This window comes from Paramisgurnus dabryanus, chromosome 2 (genome assembly GCF_030506205.2).
Source record: "Paramisgurnus dabryanus chromosome 2, PD_genome_1.1, whole genome shotgun sequence".
NCBI lineage: Eukaryota > Metazoa > Chordata > Actinopteri > Cypriniformes > Cobitidae > Paramisgurnus > Paramisgurnus dabryanus.
This window is the reverse complement of record NC_133338.1, coordinates 25,457,228-25,476,658: the sequence shown is the minus strand read 5'-3', so window position 1 is coordinate 25,476,658 and position 19,431 is coordinate 25,457,228. Positions and strand designations below refer to the sequence as shown.

The 19,431-nt window shown below is 36.9% G+C and overlaps 2 protein-coding genes across 4 annotated transcripts; both read right to left on the bottom strand.

Moving 5' to 3' along the window:
• Positions 1-394: 394 nt before the first annotated feature.
• nat16l (N-acetyltransferase 16, like) lies at positions 395-6,812 on the bottom strand. 3 transcript variants are annotated; one of them, XM_065248824.2, is made up of 4 exons: positions 6,452-6,812; positions 5,437-5,633; positions 2,910-3,134; positions 395-1,637 (listed from the first exon to the last, which is right to left on the bottom strand). In XM_065248824.2, the coding sequence occupies exons 2-4, from the start codon at positions 5,623-5,625 to the stop codon at positions 1,065-1,067; spliced, it is 987 nt and encodes a 328-aa protein (XP_065104896.1). In that variant the 5' UTR covers positions 5,626-5,633; positions 6,452-6,812; the 3' UTR covers positions 395-1,064. The 3 variants fall into 3 exon arrangements, with proteins under 3 accessions (XP_065104896.1, XP_065104893.1, XP_065104895.1); XM_065248821.1 differs by lacking the exon at positions 6,452-6,812 and adding an exon at positions 5,752-5,832; XM_065248823.2 differs by lacking the exon at positions 6,452-6,812 and adding an exon at positions 5,723-5,769.
• A 319-nt stretch (positions 6,813-7,131) lies between these two features.
• Positions 7,132-14,257, bottom strand: LOC135730848 (uncharacterized). The gene is made up of 5 exons (XM_065248825.2): positions 9,788-14,257; positions 8,435-8,797; positions 8,182-8,314; positions 7,950-7,998; positions 7,132-7,509 (listed from the first exon to the last, which is right to left on the bottom strand). Exons 1-5 carry the CDS (start codon positions 9,843-9,845, stop codon positions 7,261-7,263), a joined length of 852 nt encoding a protein of 283 aa, XP_065104897.1. The 5' UTR covers positions 9,846-14,257; the 3' UTR covers positions 7,132-7,260.
• Positions 14,258-19,431: the final 5,174 nt, after the last annotated feature.

The following is a 19,431-nucleotide window of genomic DNA, read 5'->3' as shown; positions in this document are numbered from 1 at the left end:
GGTCGCAATATGATGAAAACAGCGCTCATCGGCACGATTTTACGAGATTATGACCGTAGCTGTATCCCTTCTAGCCACAACCGAAATAATCCTATCCCCAGGGTTATTGTCGCAACAAAATCTGGCATACGTCAATGTATTGTGTATTCAGTATGCTTGAAGTTCACATGTAATTAGAGGATAATAACAGATATATACTAACTAAATTGAGTAATATTTGTGGTTTCTTTGTGGGTTAGTTTCCCCACGTTTGAACAAGGAGTAGCGTGATCGATATATATATAGGCTTTTCCATCATGAACGGCAATTACAAAAAAGAAGCTGATTTTCTACAGTTTTAACCTCCTTTATTCTCAACGCAGCAATGAGTGTAATAACCACACAGACACTGTGACTGAATTATTTTTCATTTTTATTATGATTTACCTAAATAGGCGATGCAAACTGATTATAGACTTGTACAGTAGCCTACTTGATTCTTAAAAATCATTTTAAAAGGATAATCGTAAAGGTGCATTGTGTAACTTCTAGAAGGATCTCTTGACAGAAATGCAATCTAATATACATAACTATATTATCAGTGGTGTATAAAGATCTTACATACTGAACTGTAGTGTTTTTATTTCCTTAGAATGAGCCGTTTTTTATTCACATACATCGTGGGTCCCCTTACATGGAAATCGCTGTCCTACAGTAGCCCTAAACGTACAAACTGTTCTACAGAGAGCATTTCTTCTTTATGTTGTCTCAGACGATGACATGTTTGTGCTGTGTTTATATGCGTTTTGAAATTGAGGAGTAGCTGTTGGTTGCATTTCGCAATCTCACAACTAGATGTCACTAAAATTCGCACACTCCACCTTTAAATCACTACATCACCATTCTGATTTAAATGACTAAATACTCCTTTTTGATTGAAGCTAAATTTATATTTGTATTGAGATTACAACTAACAACATCATTGTGAGCAATAAAAAAAACAATCAGTAGAGAATTAAACGAGTCTTTCTTTATGTTCGTCCCATTACAGCATCTACCTTTTGTTCTCTCTACCCTGGAAATAATTATATATCCCTTTCCAGAAAAAGCTGCTCCCAGTATTCCCTCCACTGCTTCACCCCATCATGGCCTTCACAAAACTGCCTCAAATCTTCCCATAGACTTTGATGCATAAAAATATGAATCACAACTCCGCACTTAATCTCACCTTTCACAGTATTCAGATGGGCTGTTAGTGCTCTCTTTGCTAGTGACACATCTGTCCCAAACATGTCGATGTTTAGGCGTACAGACCCTCCATTTAATGGAATAGGATATGGAGGTGTGTGAAAGCTCATGAACAAAGGTTTCTCAGTAAAACCATCCACAAACCATGACAAGTTTTGCCTGGCCAAGATCTCAAAGTTACTCTCGATAATTTTCAAAGGCTGCCAATCCTGGATGATAGCACCCCCTGGAAGCTGAAGTCTGGATGGCAGGTCTGGATCCAGAAGAACGGGCATTAATGCATTTTGTTTTATCTGTCCTGTTTCTAGAGGATGCCTAGTGTTGGATCCATCTGACGAATCAAGTTTTGCCATCAGATATGTTACAAAGTCATCTATGCTTTCAGAATTCCCATGCAGAGACAAGATAGCCTGATATATAAGACAGAAAAATAATAAGTTCATCATTGTGGAAAAATATGGTGGAAAGGTAAAGGAATTAAAGAGACATTTAATCTTGTGAATGGTGGCAGATGATTAATATTGCTATGTATGCTAGAAGAATTTAGATTACAAGCAAATTCCAGATTACATAACAAAACTTTGTGAAGCACATGTGAGATGAGATAATATGCTAGAATCAAAACAACAGATCCCTATGAATCCTTTTACATAAGGCTCAATCATGGGTGTCACAAGTTCACAAATGCTATCCCAGATGGAAAAGGTGCCCTAAAAAGCACTTTTTCAAGTACACTTAGTAATTATACAATTTTCGTGAACTAATTTGGTAACTAATATACCAATATACCAAATTTGTCTTTAGTATTTCTTAAAGCAACACTAAAGAGTTCCTGCTCTTTGCTCCCCCTACAGGTTAGAAGCGTAATTGTTCATTAGCCCTGTCGTAATACTGCAGCATAGCTGGCTCTGATTGGATTGTAGGTCTGCCGTAAAGCAAGTTTGTGTAGTTTTCACTCGAACTACAGGACCACTACCCGACGGTTGGAAACTTCTTTAGTGCGGTTTTTGCCGATAGAGGGCTGCAAAGCGAATGTTAAAGTGCCATTCACCCTGTTTTGAGTGGATGAACCACTGAAACATTTTTGGAAACGTTATTTTAATGTAAAAAAAACTCTTTGGTGTTGCTTTAAAGGGCATCTATTTTATTGCTAAAACAACGTTATTTTGTGTATTTGGTATAATACAATGTGATTGCGTGGTTTATGGTTAAAAAACACATTTTCCAATTACCGTAATTTTTTGTAGCTCCTGATATCCTGTCTTTCTCAAATGCTCTGATTTTGTACAAAACTCATCGATTTGAAAAGCCGGAAATATCACACTCCTTGCCATGTTTAAAAAATTCGGTCACAATGATGCGCCTTATTTGGTAACTATAAATTTAGGTGTTGGTCACCCAGCCGTGCCTGATATTTAAATAGTGAAATAATGAAATAGGTACAAACATATGCCAGACCCGGCATCATCTTTGTTACATTATGTATAATAGTATTATAAAAATGGTATATAAGAGTAATGGTATAAGGGAAGAAGACAGTCCTCTTTCTCATGAACAGTCTAAAAACACTATACATTTTTGGTGGAACACTGCCTCATTCATTTCTGTAATAGCTTGGATGTTCTGCACCAAATATGACAATAAAATTCATGTGAATAAATGCCATTTTAAATTTTACTTACCCTTCTGGCCAGAAATGTAAAGTTGGCCATGTTTTCAGCTCCCGGGACATTTTGCCTTGTAATGCGCTTTTTCTTCAACTTGGGATAGGTCTTCTTTAGGTACCCGTCAACAAATCTTTGGATGACTCCAGCTAGACCACAGCCTCTTTCACTTGGACACACCCTTAATCCCTCAACCACCACTGTTTCACCTCCATCCACTATAAGACTTGACTCCAGCGCCACCTGAAATCAAGCAAGGACTTCTTTGTATTGCACAGGTTAAAATAGTCATGCATCAACATATGGTAAAAAATCTAAATTTGTTGTAACATCTGTAAGAAAGCTGAGTGGAAATCCATTATTTTATGTACATTTTACGCATGTGTCAGACACTTTTATCCAAAGTGGTTCAAGTGCATTCAAGCTATACCTGTACACCTGTAGTTAAATCTAGTTGTATATAAAAATATTTTTCTAGTTATATAACAATTCATGCATGCCCCAATAACATAAGATTACATTAGACCCTTAAAGCAAATAAGTACTGTACTAGGGGTGGCAAAATGGGTAGCACTGTTGCCTCAATGCAAAAAGGTCTCAGATGGCATTTGCCTGTTCTCCCTGTGTCAGCGTGGATTTATCCGGGTACTCCGGTTTCCTCCCATAGGCCAAAAATATGCAAGTTAGGTGAATTGGACATACCAAATTGCCCATCCCCCTAGCCGAGTCTGACAGTGTGACAGAGCCAGTGGGATGGGCTGGGAAAGTTTAACCACGCCCCCAGGCACAGAGCCAGTGGGACCAACGGCACCACAGATGTCCCCGCAGTGGGGCAACTGGGCGTGGTGCTGGTGCCCGACTCGAGGCTTTCCGTAGATGCCCGAGGTACAATGTAAGTGTAAGTTATGGCGCCCCGCGCCCTACGCGGCTTGCCGGGCCATCGGGATGGGAACTCCACCCCTTTTGAGCTAGTGGATTCTTGACCTTAAAGGAACACTTCACTTTTTTGGAATATATGCTCATTTTCCAGCTCCCCTAGAGTTAAACACATGATTTTTAACGTTTTGGAATCCATTCAGCTGATCTCCGGGTCTGGCGCTAGCACTTTTAGCATAACTTAGCACTATCCATTGAATCTGATTAGACCATTAGCATCGCGCTCAAAAATAACCACGGAGTTTTGATGTTTTTCCTATTTAAAACTTGACACTTCTGCAGTTACATCGTGTACTAAGGCCGACGGAACATTAAAAGCATGCCAGGCAATGATCGTGACCGTCCGCAGGTGCCAAATAACAACCGCATCCAGAAACACACGGATGGAAAGACATCTTTAATAAGACATGAACACATCTGTGCAGCTCTTTTAGAGGAAACGGAGTATACCAACTTCTTTATTTGATGGTATGGGGTATATCCACTTCTACTTAAAATAAATAAATAATAATGGGGGCATAAATTAGGGGATACCCACTTCTCCAGGCACCACTACACCACTGAGGGCACCTGCCATCTATTTATTCTCCCACGGCAGAGAAAATACGAATACTTCATGCCAGTATTCATTGGCTCTTTCTAGTTACACTCGAAGCAGATAGGTCTATATAGCCAGTTCACAATACGTCGGTCATCAATGAGACGTTGAATTTGAATTTACCGACTGAAAGGAAATTATAGCAACAGGTTAAAAATTTAATCACATGTTTTATATATTGATGTTTCACAAATACAGATTGATGTTGTCTTTGTTCAGGAAAGCACTGTCACTATTATAATGCTTTGTTTTCTTTATCTGTCTTTAATTACTAATTTAACAGGTGTCCTCGTTGTCACTTATTTATAAAAATAAAATTCTAAAAAATCAAATTTCCTATTCAGCATTATACAGATAATTTAGAGTGGAGTGTTTGCATTTATTTTTCTTTGCTATTAATACCATATGCAAAAGTCTAAAGGCCCCTAGTATAAAAAGCAGTCTTGGGCCTCAGGACAGAGTTTAACTTACACAATGTTGCGTAACACAATGCCAGGTTAATGTTTGCCCAGGCCTAACTCTACCACTGGCTTCTTAAAATGATTGGATTTACACAGTAAATCATGATTTTACCGATTTGTTAGCCTTCTTAATTGAGATTTTTGGAGATGCACTATTTTAAGTACCATATAGGACAACATGACGACATTTAAATATAATTAGTTTATGTCTACGTAAATAAAAGAAGTCATTTACATCTGGGGTGATAAGGGTGGGAGTATTTTCATTTTTGTAAGAAACATTGCTTTAAGTAACAATAGTAAAAGTTTTCATGATATCCTATTGCTTGATTTATGTTTAAACTCTGTTTAACTTTCGGTTAAAATCTTCGATTTATATAATTGTTCAGTATTGAGAAATGCATCAACAGTGAATACGTATCACCTCATACTTATTCACTTTTTTGTTGGGACTGATTATTTTCCATATTTTTTGTAAATATTCTTCTCTTATGTCTTCTGACACTGAGATAAGGCAAAAATCTAGCACACTTTAACTCTCATCACTTACCAACTTGCTGCCCCTCCTTGCTATAAAAACCAGTCTGTCTGGTTCAGTCATCCAAAAGTGATAGCGATGTGGAAGGTAATCATTGCCCTCGTATATATCTTGTGATATGGCTATCACATCGTCATAATCCTTTGGCCTGGCGATGTAGAAAGTCAGCCCTTCACTCTCACCAACACGATGTGAATCCATTATTACCACTGCACAGTAACATACATTACAACAAATTAAACAAAGATAGATTAAAGGTTTCCTCCAAATGATAAAAATCTTCAATTACTTAATGTACTGTGATTGTTAACTGTAAAATTGTTCAACCTGAATCGAAAGTAAAAGTTACTTGAATGTAAGTTCCCTTATTTGTTAACTGTAGTATTGTGCAATCTAAATCGAAAGTAAAAGTTAATCGAAAGCAAGTTCCCGGGCTATACCCAAATCTGTTTAACATCTGGTGCCCATTTGATGTTGCTTCTACGAAGATGAACCACATTTCAAATCACATGTGACCGTGCACAGTATAGATATATGGCGAAATGCTTTGTACAACACTTTTCCCACAGTATGCAATAAAATTATATGCAGAATAAAAATAAAAAACTAGTGAAATCACGATTAAGAACAAGTTAAGATATCAGGAATGTAAGACAATAAAGAAAGGGGAGCAAATATGTAGGCTACATGTCATACACACTGTAAACATGAATATGCAAAGAATTTTAAATGGAGCATAATGCCAGATGTACTATAGCAGAAACTAGTCTGAACTGGCAATTCATGACAATATGTGCATTTTACTACAGTAATTTTTAATACATTTTTTTTTTTAGAAATAAATATGGTAATTTGTAATAATAATTAACCACACAAATAGTATTACAATTTGCCAACAACCTGGTTACCACAGTACACGTTTACTAGAATAAAACAAATAGTTCAGTATGTTAAATAAGATTTAAAAAACATGACCCTCATTCACTTAAAACTAAAACGCAAAGACAAAAATGTTGTTGTCACTTACCGCGTGACACACGCCGAGTCTCGTGAACCTCACCGGTCTGTGACGAAACTCATCTCAGCATCGAGCATGGACTTTGCCAGCTTGCAGTATATGAATTATGAAACGTTTCGTGTTAAAAGGCTACAAACTTTTATGATTTTTCATGTTGATAATTATCTTGGAACTTAATGTCAATCATTTATAAACCTGCGTGTAAAGGAGTGTAAAGTTTAATTGTCAGCAAAAGGTAGCAAAATAAACTTCCCGGAAAAAATTGAACGCCCGTCTTCTTTTCAAAAACAGTATTGTGTCTCCACCAAGCGGATTAATAGCGATATTGCAAGTTTGTCTACTGTTATTCTGTTGGTCTACGTGTGAGGACATGTTTAAAAAAAAAAAAAAAGTGAGATTTCAGCAACTCCAAGCGGAAAAATAGAACCAAAAGAGAGTCCCCAAAAATGGCATTATCTGCATCTTGACTGCTGGCTAACTCTAATTATAATTTTGCTTCGGTCCTCTTGAATCTAGAGACGGCAGTGTCTATAATTCTTTTAAATCCATTAGTGGAGTGTCAAACTCCCAATACATTTGCAATAAGTATAATTTAGTATATTCTCCTAATATAATGCATTTATCCATATTGAATGTTGTGTTGTTTTAGACACACTGGAAGAGTCTAAAGTCAAATAAATAGTAAAATGTAAACAAATATACTTTTATTAAATTTTCATCTAATAATACATTCCGGTATGCTGTATTTTACTTAATATGGCAAAGTTCCTCTGATTAAGACAAAGACTGAAATATATACTTTTGCTGCTTATAGAAAATCATTTAGCTTCATCCGGCCCCAAGGAGCCGGCCTCCGCATTTCTCTTTGGTGAAGGGCTCTGTCCTAGCAGGTGATAAACATGTCCTTGATCAGTCATGCAGTCTTGTGTCCATGCCTTGGGCTGGCCTTGGTAAGACTTCCACAAGCGGCCATAGAAAAGGTCTTTTTTGATCTTGGCATAAAGTTTGGAGGGGTCAAAGCCATGTGAAGAACTTGGAGGAATTGGAGGTGATTCTTCTTCTTGTGTCTAAAGTAACACATTAACACTATTTTACTTAGCATTCTTATTTAAATATTGCAAAAATATATAACCACAATGATGTAACTCATAATTGTCTTCTCATAATTTAAGTGTTTTGTGGCAAACGAGGCCCGTGAGAATTGTCAGTGCTGAGCAACAGTCACTCTGTAACCACTCTGTGTATGTTCTTAAGAAAACAACAGGAAACCGTGTTACCTTTAATCACTTCATACAATAATCTAAGTTTGAGATTGAAAGGAAACAGAAAAAAACAGCACTGCACTTTCTAAGTTTCCATGACGCACTGTGAATAATTTTTGAACTGTTTAATGTTGTGCTGAATGACATTTTCTGGTTTTAGCACAGTACTGAAGAGCCCTTTAATATATATATATATATATCATCACTTATGTCATAACTTTATTTTTAATATGCAAATTTCTTACCTCAGCTGGCGGTTCTGTCAGTTGCACAGATATATCAAAGGACTGCCTCCTGCAAGATTAAATATCCCTCAGATTGCTTTTTTTAACAAGTAATTTAAAAGTGTGTGTGGCAATGATTGAGAATATATATCTTTTTTTGTTATATTAATTATTTATGTATTTATTTGCTGTCTAATGTGAGAATGATGTAAATGTTATTTATTGTTGTTATTGTGTAATGGATGCACAGTACCTCCTACAGTTGCTCTTTCTGCATATGAAGAATAGGATGGTCAGAGTAGAAAGAGATAGAATAGATCCGATGACCATTGCACCAAAATGTCCAAATATTCCCATCCCTGGTTCTCGTTTCATGTGAGTAAAAGCTATATGACAAGTAAATTGCATAAGATAATGATGCCCTCACACTAACACACAAAAATGTGAATGAATAGATTGAATATGTGAGTAATTATGAATAGAATTGATTGTGAATGTCACAATACCTTTTATAGATGTGTTGATGCTGTCGTCTTTCTTACTGATGTCAGTGCATTGCTCCAGTTTACCCGAAGGAAATGTTACAAACGCACAACAGATTAGCACACTTTCATTTACTGCTACTTTAAAGACAAGGGAAGATATTGAATGTTGAGATGATTTGCCCTGGATTTCAACTTCAGCTTTATATTCAGGTGGAATGTGAGTACCAAAGGTTGGATGAAATGTGCCGAGTTTTGTGTGATTTAGGCCTCTTCGCATTTCCCAGTTGACCTGAGTCATATTTTCTTTTCCTGAAAGAACACAGGTCACATTGCGACCCTCTTTGTATGGACTGTGACTGATTGATACTTCAGTGTTTGATTTGCCTGTTTAAAGACAGTAAAGAAGATGGGGACAGTAAGATGAGAATGATGACGAAGGTTAAATGAAAGTAAAAAATAATACTGGATAATGAATGGTTAGCAGAATGATTAAGGCAATAAAAAAAATTAAATCAAAATAATACTACAATAGTATTGTTAGTATTGTATTATAGCAAAAACAACAAGCAGTGGGTAAGTTAGTCTTTAATGATATGTATGTTTTATGATACGCTTTTATTTACTGATTGATAAAAAATTTTATATCTGAAGCTGTAATGAGATTATTTGTTTGGTTTTTATTTTCTGAATAGTTGTGGTTGCCACTTGCCATACTTAAACCACAGCATTGTAACAAGTAATAAATATCAAATGCGTAACACAGTCATTTACATCACATGGTCCATATTACATATAATGACAAAAGGTGTACTTTAAATATGATCCTTATTCCCCTGAATATACAGTTTAATTATTATGTTAAACAAAAGGCTCAATTTTTACATCAGTTGTCAAATCGGTTATGAATGATTGTGAAAATGGCTAATAAGCAATACAATAAATTTTTTTTTAAAGATTTTTGATAAGTGAATCTCAGAATAAAAAAGATTAATAAAAGCAAAACAAGACATGAAAAGGCTAATAACACAACACACACATATATTTGTGTCCTATATTCTCATAACAAAGTTATATAAAAATAGTAATGACAATCAGCACTATTTCAAACACAATTTTTGTCAGAGCATGTAAGTCGAACGCTTGTTTGAGTATTTGTGTAGCTGAAAATCTGTCATTATGGTGTTGACTTACAAAGAGTTCCATTTATCAATGAATTGTAACGTTTAATCTGTTGCTCTAACATTTATTGTGTTGCCATATTTATTCCAACTCAATACCATTCTCCGCTCAAACTGATACCGAATGGCTTTGGAGTTTTCAAGTATACGTACAAACGTTAACATTATGTAGGTATTTCACATAATGAGCACTTACCTGATTGCAAAAAGGCGAGAATATAAAGAGCACAAAGAAAGTTGTTGTTTTGGTTCATGGCTGCTGCGCTAAAACAACTCAGCTTCCTCTACCTTGTTCCTGGTTCTGTTTTGAGGTAGGATGTTATTGCCTACACCCTAGTCTACTAGTCATCTTACATTCTGCCATTTGGGTTTTTTTTCTTTTCTTGAACAGTCATTTCTTTGATCTCGGTTAAAAGGAAATTATGCCCTTTGTGGGAGTTTCCACCAAGCATGTCTCTATACCCCCCAAAAAACACATCAGATTTATAAAGTTGTTAGCAGACTTGGATTTTTTTTGTGCAAATTTACAGTTAAATTGTGCTAACTATATACACTGAAATGAACGAGAACATTAAAAAGAAGGAAAGAAGAGGTGGTTAATGCAAATGACATGAAAGTAGTGAAATTGAGCTGTTTAATGGAAAATTTAGGGGGTGGCCAAAATAAAGGAAATGCTTAACCTAAAAATGTTATAGTAGCCTATTTTACTCTCACACTAAACTGTCGAGGTGACAAACACATTTTTCACACAAATTTTGTGTTGACATTCCGAAGTGACTTTATACAACAACTCACCCACTGTGGGAGGACAAAGAGTAAACTGCATTTAGAAACACACCTGCTCTGTGAGGCTCGGACCGTTGGCCTAGATCATACAAATATGTAAAAAAATATTGTAATACACTAAACAATAAACCAGTGCAAAGCACTAAACACAACAACAACATTTTAAAATAAATTGGTGCCGAATAGCATTAAAAGTCTTTCATTGGCCCATAACCATAGAGAAACCAACCATAAGTGGTGTAATAGCACAACTATAGCACCACTTATGGTTCTACATAGCACAATATGGTACACAGGTGCTGGGTGCTAGTGGTCCCCCTATGAATACGAGCCAGTGAACCACTTTCGTGCTATTTATTTTTTTAAATATAATGTGTGCACGAACATTTACATTAAACATTTTCTAGATAAGGAAGTGGTTCTCAAGCTTTATCGGTGTGCGGCCCACCTTGTGTACATAAAACATGCTAAAACATAACATTTTAATTAAACAAAACTTAAAAAATATACACTGTAATGCTGTTGGTTAGTAGCCTTAATTTGCTGAGGTTAAATTACACAGAATCCATAATAAATTAATGGATTTTATACAATTTTATCAAACTGGAGCCCCCCGCACAATCTCAGGGCCCCCCAGGGGGCCAAGGCCCCCAGTTTAAGAACCACTGGTATAAGGTGTGATGTATTTTAGGTTTTAGTTTTTTTATTTTAGTTTTTTTTTTCAATTTCCTGCAGCTCCAGAGTAATACGTAACATGCATGTATGATTTAGGTTAGGGAAGACAACCTGTATGCAGAATTAAAATGATTATGGTAGTATAATAGTTTGTCAAGCGACTTCTTGAAAGCATGAAATTAATTATGTGAAATCACAGCCCCTGAATAATTGCTGGAACTGTATGTTTTTCTGAATTATTTTATTGTTATTTCACAAAGGTGTTTAAAGGTAGAATTTTTAACTCTGCTAAAGGAAAAAAGTGTGTAAATGCTGAATACCACAACTATAGAACAGCAGTGACATCAAAGCGGCTCAGTGGCTAAACATAAAGTGTGTCAAAGTTTGTGGTGCAATTTTGAGACTGATGAGATAGGAAGTGATAGCTGACTGATGTAAAGCAAAATGTAGAAATGTCTAAATGAAATGTATAGTTTTGTTCTAGTTGTTATAGACACTACTCCTGTTTCTGCAGTGTACTGTGCATTATATGCAAAAATGAAACTGCATATGATAAAATGTACCTATAGCACACAACAAAGCAGTGCACAGAGTCTCCCTATGAAACAAACTTGTTTTACCATACAATTCCAATGTGACAACAAACTAGAAGTAACGTCAGTTATGGTGTATAACGCCTCATCTTTGCTGATTTGTGTTATAATTGTTTTTACACAGAAAAAAATGTTACTGGATGTCACTAAAATGCTATGCAGAAAAAGTGGTCTTGCGGCTAATCTTGACCATTTCTGGCCAGTAGGTGACAGGCAATTCCTTGCTATTCCAAACAGCACAAGTGGATATGACAATAAAATCTATAACCACGTCTGTGTCTGCCTGCTGATCTTAATTAGATGTGGACCTCTGGGACATCATCCGTCAATTGGTTTTGAACATGTTTTAGCTGAAGAATATACACATTGTTGTGAGTTTTAATTTCTGCAGGCATTACATCGTTTTAATAGATCTTCACTATGTTATTTTTACTAGCTTAAAAAGTCAACTTATTTCATCAGGTGGTGGGGTTCTTTTTTTAAGCAGGGACCCACTTCAATTTCTCTGTATGTGAATTAAGTCAGTCAGTTAAGTGGGCTTTGTAGCACATGAACACAGGAGCAAAGGGCTGTTCATTTTGTGAGGATGCAGGGAACATAATACATGTGAGAATCAACACAATCACTTTAGTCATGCTCCTGAAATGTAACCACTGCATTTGTGCTACCTGCTGAGTGAATTTTTTTAGGGAACAGAACAGATATTGTTAGCTCCATCTGTTGGGGTCGCATGACTGTCGCTAGATCATTACCCAGGCTCAACATCACAGTTTCAAACAAATGAAACTGTAAGTAGCACACAAGCATTGCTTTCCAGAGACGCATGCTTAAAATATGCATGCATAAACATAATCTTTATATTAAAGTTATAATAGTAAGTGTTGTGCAGGAACAGCAACTATAAAAAGCAATCGGTTGAGGTTACTGCAAGTAATTGAGCATCTTATACTAAATATACTGTAATGTCTACTTACTTTACAGTAAAGCAGAGAACCGTTTTATCTGTTTGTCAGGTGGGCGATGGGACATATGTGAATAGTTTATATAAAATTTCCATTTTTAATAAAAATTTTAACGTTTATATATCTATTATTTCATACATTTAGTGTTGTTGGTAAGGTTGGAAATGTAGCTCGTAATGCAAAGTTTGGACCCTTAAACAGCAATTAATGCAGTCATTGTAGATGTACGTTTTGTAAATGTTTAGGTCACCCTTTACGAATCTATTTTGCCTGCAAGGTTTAGTTTTAACGAGAGCATGGACACAGAGGCAGGTGTTTGTGTGTATATGTGCATGTTAGACAAGGATTAAAACTAAATTCTGAAAGAAAGTGCATGCAGGATCTCCAGAAGCACGCTTGGTAACCAGTTTCAAAGATTTTTTTTAAATTCTGAATGGTCATCGAGGGGAGCAGATGCCAGAAGCTCATAAATAACTCAGCAGGATTAGATGGGGGTCCTACCAGGGCAGAGTTTTCTGTGTATATGTGCCTGTGTGTGTGTGTGTGTGTGTGTGTGTGTGTGAGAGAGAGAGAGAGACACAGAGAGAGCGAGTGAGACATATTGCATGCAACAGAGCACATGGTGTGGATTGGTTATAAATTAGGACCAAGGCCATTTAGGGGAGGACAAGGAAGACGCTTTTAAAGAAAGAGGGCTCTGCGTCCCCCGGGTACATTCATTCACACTGATGAATTTGATTTATATTGGTTTCTTGAATGTCGATTGGTGACCCTTTGTGAATACAAAGATTTGCTTAAAAATATGTCTAGAAGTAATACTGACTGTCCCCCTGTGATTTTGTACTTTGCTCTAGATTCTGTCTGCTTCCTGTTTCCTTCTATTTATATTAGACATGTACGTCCTTTTTCTGTATCCTCTGCTTCTTCCTCTGACCTATTTTCTCTTCCACTTTCTCTCTCATTCTCCATCCCTCCCCCTTGCCCATCTGTCAGAAGCACAGGTGTACATACACGTCTTAAGCATACATGTCATTGTAAATAAATCCAAATGTAGATACATTTCTTTTGCTTTATAGTTTTGAAAGCTTCTGACCTTTCTTTATATTATTGTGGAAGATAAAAATCATTTGAAGATGTAATTATTGCAGCTGCATGAATTAAAGTGGTCCACATAATTGCATTTTTAGGTGTCTCATTATAGTCATGGTAGTCTATGTTTATTAATACATTTTTACAATCTCTATATATAGACACCACAGCAGAAATAAGATACAGAAGACAGAACCAAGTTTTTACTGTGTGTGTGTGTGTGTGTGTGTGTGTGTGTGTGTGTGTGTGTGTGTGTGTGTGTGTGTGTGTGTGTGTGTGTGTGTGTGTGTGTGTGTGTGTGTGTGTGGTTGTGATGATTATGATGTGTTTGTTTATATTCAGTGGCTTACAGTATGTTACAGTGAGATACAGAGGACACATTGCATAATGAATTCATGTAACCTCATATCCTGTCTCTTTGGAATACAATGTCATGTGATTGGTATGTCTACTGAGGGGTGGTGAAACCAACCAGTGTGAATGATCCAGTTTCCCCCCACCTCTCCGCCCTTAACGCCAGCCTCATTTTCAATATCGAAATGGGCTCGTTCCCTACACCCCCACCTCAGGACACACAGGCTGACCCCAACCTCCAATTCACTGCATTTTATTACACTGCAGTACACTGCGCTGTCCCATCCCCTCACCCCCCCTCCCCACCGTTCTGCACAGCAAGAAATAGAAATAGAGTTTGGGTAAATTCCACTCTGACGTCGTCTAGGCTGCTGTCATTATTATATATGTCAGGGCTTTTATGTAATGTTTCCTAGAAATCTGCTGATGCATTAGGCCTATTTCACTTTTTATATCACAACTGCATAATCTCAACTCTTTTAGTAGCCTATCATCACAAACAACTATTATGTGTTCCTGTAGTTCTAATGGAAGTGCATTGGATTGTGGGTTTGATTCCTATAGTCAACATATACATATATGCCTTGAGGTGCATTAAGTGTATTCACTTTGCAAAAAACTGGATACGTTGGACATGTTATGCATCCAGGCTTGAACCAAATGATGTTCCAACAAACACAACTGATTTTTGATCAGCAAATGTAAGTTAAATATAATTTAAGAACAAAAATATGGGTTGAATTCTTTTAACGCTATTTTTAGCAGCTGTAGCTTGTACTGCAGTAGTAGAGCAAAGGTCAGCAGTGTGAGGGTGAGCTCAGGACAGCTGCTCCTCAAATCAGCATAGTTAAGCTTCTCACATATCTCCATTTGCTGTGTGTACATACACTCTTAACAATGTTGGGTTATTAACCCAGCGTTGGGTCAAAAAGGGACGAGCCCAGCCATTGGGTTACATTAAATAAATGGGTATATTTGACCCAGCATTTTGGGTTAAAAGACCCAGCATAGCTTAAATTACAACCCAACCGTCTGCACTCGTCCCTTTTTGACCCAATGGTTAAAGGGACAGTAAGTAGGATTTACCCCCATCTAGTGGTGAAATTGTATTTTGCATTCAAATGAATAGTGCTCTCTAGCGCCTCGCTTTTCCAAATGCGTGTTGCAACTACGGTAGCCGGTATGAACTCACTGATCTCCTTGTCCGTTTCAACTGGTTCACGTGTTTTGAATGAAAACAAGTTGTGGAAATGTGTTGGTAGGCTAGTTTTTGTTGTCCCTGTCTGCTATTATAGTTTTTCAATATGGCGGAACGACATGGAAGCCTCCTTGGGCTTACCCGTTCAATGTAAGTAAAGAGAAGAAATTCTAAGCTTACAAAGAAAAGTCAGAACATCGGCACCAATGAGGACATATTTATGAATAAAGAAATTGATTTTGATTAATAAAACAGTTAAAATCCTACTTAGAGTCCCTTAAAGGGTATATGTATTAGGTATACAGGGGATAAAATAAGTATTGAACAGGTAACCATTTTCTCAGTTAACATATTTCTATAGGTGCTATTGATATGAAATTTCATCAGATGTTGGTAACAACCCATGTCAACACATTCAAAGAAATCAAACCATAGATGTCCATAAATTGAGTTATGGGGTATAATGTAAAATGAAACGGGGGAAAAGTATTGGACACGCTTACTGAAATGTATTTAATGCTTTGTACAAAAGCCTTTGGGCTCTATTTTAACGATCTGAAACGCAAGTGCGAAGCGCAACGCGCAAGTGAGTTTGTGGGCGGATCTTGGGCGCTGTTGCTATTTTCCCGGCGTAAGAAATAACTCTTTCGCCAGGCGCAAATCAATAAGGGGTTGGTCTGAAGCAGGGTTATTATCGTAAACGAAAACTATCACGAAAACTGAAACTATTAGTGAAAAAACATTTTCGTTAACTGAAATAAAATAAAAACGAAGGTTTCTAAAAAAAACTAAAACTAAACTATAACTATAATGTGGACCTGTAAAACTAACTAAAACTAACTAAAATTTAGGAAAACAAAACTTGCGTTTTCGTTTTTTAAATGTTATTGGATCAGCAGTTGAACACGGAGTCACCCATATTACCGGATCATAAGCAAATGAGCAGACGTTGCTGAATCATTAATGACCAATAGGTGGCAGTCTATTAGAACTCCTGACCTGCACAGCAGCGTCACGTGATGTGTATGACGCTGTCAGGGCACTGGATCCCTGCCCCCGAGCCAACAGTTTGGTTCAGAAAACATCATCTTGTTGCTAATGGCTAGTTTAGTAAGACAATTTGTTTCTGCTGGCAAACCATTACAATAACTGAAAAAGGCTTAATTATCTCTACACGGAAGCATTAAAACGTTAAATATGGCTGAAAACGCTAGCACCAACCACTTGCTTGGCAGTGTTAGCTGACGCTTTTTGGTTGCTATGATACAGAATGTCCGCTTAACTAATCTGAAACTATTATATGCCTTTGCGGATAATCAACAAATAATATTATATATTAATATTTAGTCAACAAATAAGCATTTTATGTTAGTACAGCGATCTCTTCTGGTACAGAAATGGACACTCATAGGCAGAACATTAAACTTTGCATTGATTTTCAGTTGTTGTGCACAGACATAAGTTTGTACAAGTAAGATGTGCTGAAATAAATTTACTGTGCTGAAATAAACATATGCTGGGTTGTTTCAATGCAATGCTGGGTTGTTTTAACTCATGTTTGTGTTAACAACCCAGCATATGATTATTTATAACCAAACATGTGTATTTATACATGTATATTATATTTACCCAAATAACACAACAGAATTTAGAGTGTTGGTTGGTGTGGTATTTGTCCCGGCCTTTGATTGATAGTACTAAATAAACAAAACTTTTTTTAAATCCTCTTATTCTCATCATATTTTCAACATTTCCAGATTTGGCAAGGTGTATGTACACAACCATGATATTATGCTAAAGACTAAAACTATACTAAAACTAAATAAAAACTAAAAGTAATGATTTTTGAAAAATAGAAACGAAATCAAAACTATTTATGCACCACTAAAAATAACTAAAACTAAACTGAAATAAAATAACACATTACAAAACGAAATAAAAATAAAAACTATTATTTTTTTAAAAACTATAATAACCCTGGTCTGAAGTAGGTTCATTATTCATAGGTGTGGTTTGGGCGTAACGTCAAATAAACCAATCAGAACGCTAGCCAACATTCCCTTTAAACACAAGGGCGCAAGTTCCATGGCGGGTTGCTATTATTATGACGGATTTACCAGGCGCACGCCAGGAGCGGTTCACAGCCGAGGAGACCGACGTCCTTGTACGGGGGAATCCCACGCTTGCCAGCATAAATCGGGCACGCCGTGTAACGGGAGGTGGATCTGCCTCAGGACTTGACGCCAGCAGAGGACATCGCTGCGTCCACCCTCACCGCTGAAAGGGTTTGGGGGCTTTGAAATCGGACCCAAGAAACGCAAGCAAGGTCCAACCCCAAAGTACACTTACAAATCAAGTTCATATACATTAAGGTTTCTTATGAAAACATTTTAACTATTATTTACATAAAATAAACGTAATACAGCCACACAACAAAGTTATGAAAATATTTTAATCGTTATTTGCATGAGAATAAATAAAAACTATCACCACAATGCTCACCACTATGATTCCCCTTATCTCGTGTATTAATATTTTTAAGTGTAACAATTTATGATTTGCAAAAATAACTGTTGCATCTGTGTAGATTAGATAAGCAAAGTGTATGCGCGTTGTGCACGCTATACATTATGGTCAAGCATGCGCCCTTAAAATAGCATAATGAACCACGCGCAACGCGCCACTGACTTTAGACTAGTTTTTTTTGGTTAGTAGCGCAATTGTTTTTTGAAACTGCAAAATAGCATAAGAGATGGTTTGCGCCGCAACACGCCTCCTTTTTGCGCTGAACCGCCCAGGGAGCGCAAGTTCATTCTCTAGTTTGCTGACGTGCATCTGTGGAGGGAAAAACCCCGCTGTGCGCCGGCGCAAAATACGAATGATACATGCGTCACTGACAAAGTCAATTGCGCTGGGTGCAAGATAGGGCCCTTTGTTGGTAATGAAAGCTTTCAAAGTCTTCAAATCTTGGAGGTTCTGTGAGGCTCTTCTATGAAGATTTTTTATTGGATTCAAGTCAGATGATTGGCTGGGCCATTATTGCAGCTTTAATTTCTTTCTCTAAAACTGACTGAGAGTTTCCCTGGCTGTGTCTGTGAGTAAGGGTTTACATTTCATGAGATGTTTCTTGCATGACACCTTGGTAATGAGACATAATTTTATAGGCCATCTGTTGGGACTGAACCAGCTGTTACTTTTTGCACTGACAAAGAGTATGATTGCTTTTTTATTACTGACTGTCTTGGCTTTCCAGAGCTTTTTGCACCTCCTTTTCTTTAGGGGTCCAATACTTTTGCCTATGTCATTTTACATGATTACACATAACCTAATTTATGGACATATATATTGATTTGCATGTGTGGATTGTCAGCATCTGGTGAAAATTTCTTGTCAGGAGCACCTTAAGAAATATTTACTTCATGTACCTTTTTTACTGAGAGGGTGGTACACTCCAAAAAATATGGTGCTAAATAGCACTAAAAGCTTGTAATCATAGGGGGACCATTTTTGGGGCTATATAGCACCTTTATAGCACCTCTTTAGGACCATAAGTGGTGCTAAAGCATGGCTTAGCATAGCATAGCACCACTTACGGTTCAACATAGCTACATACAGGTTCCCACTATAATTACGAGCCAGTGAACCACTTTTAGTGCTATTAAGCACCATTGTGTAAATGCTGTGTATTTTCTGCTGTCTGTACTGGAAATGTCAGTAGCGTGCTTTGTGTCAGTTTTGTATGGTAGAGTAATGTAGAAACATTTGCTCCGCATCTCCTATCACATAAAAGCCTACCCATGCATTATTACATTTCTATCTAATTTGATGCTAAACACCACTAAAACCTTGTTATCATAGGGGAACCATTTTTAGTGTGATATAGCACCTATAAAGAACCATACGGGGTATTATAGCACCACTAATGGTTCTACAGAGCACAATATGGTTTAACACAGGTGCTATAAGTACATGCATGGTTCCCCTATGATTACGGGTCAGTGAACCACTTTTAGTGCTATTTAGCCATTGTTTAAATGCTGTGTATTTTCTGCTGTCTGTACTGGAAATAGTCAGTAGCGTGCTTTGTGTCAGTTTTGTATTGTATTGAGTAATGTAGAAACATTTGCTCCGCATCTGCTATCACATGTAAGCCTACCCATGCATTATTACATTTCTATCTAAT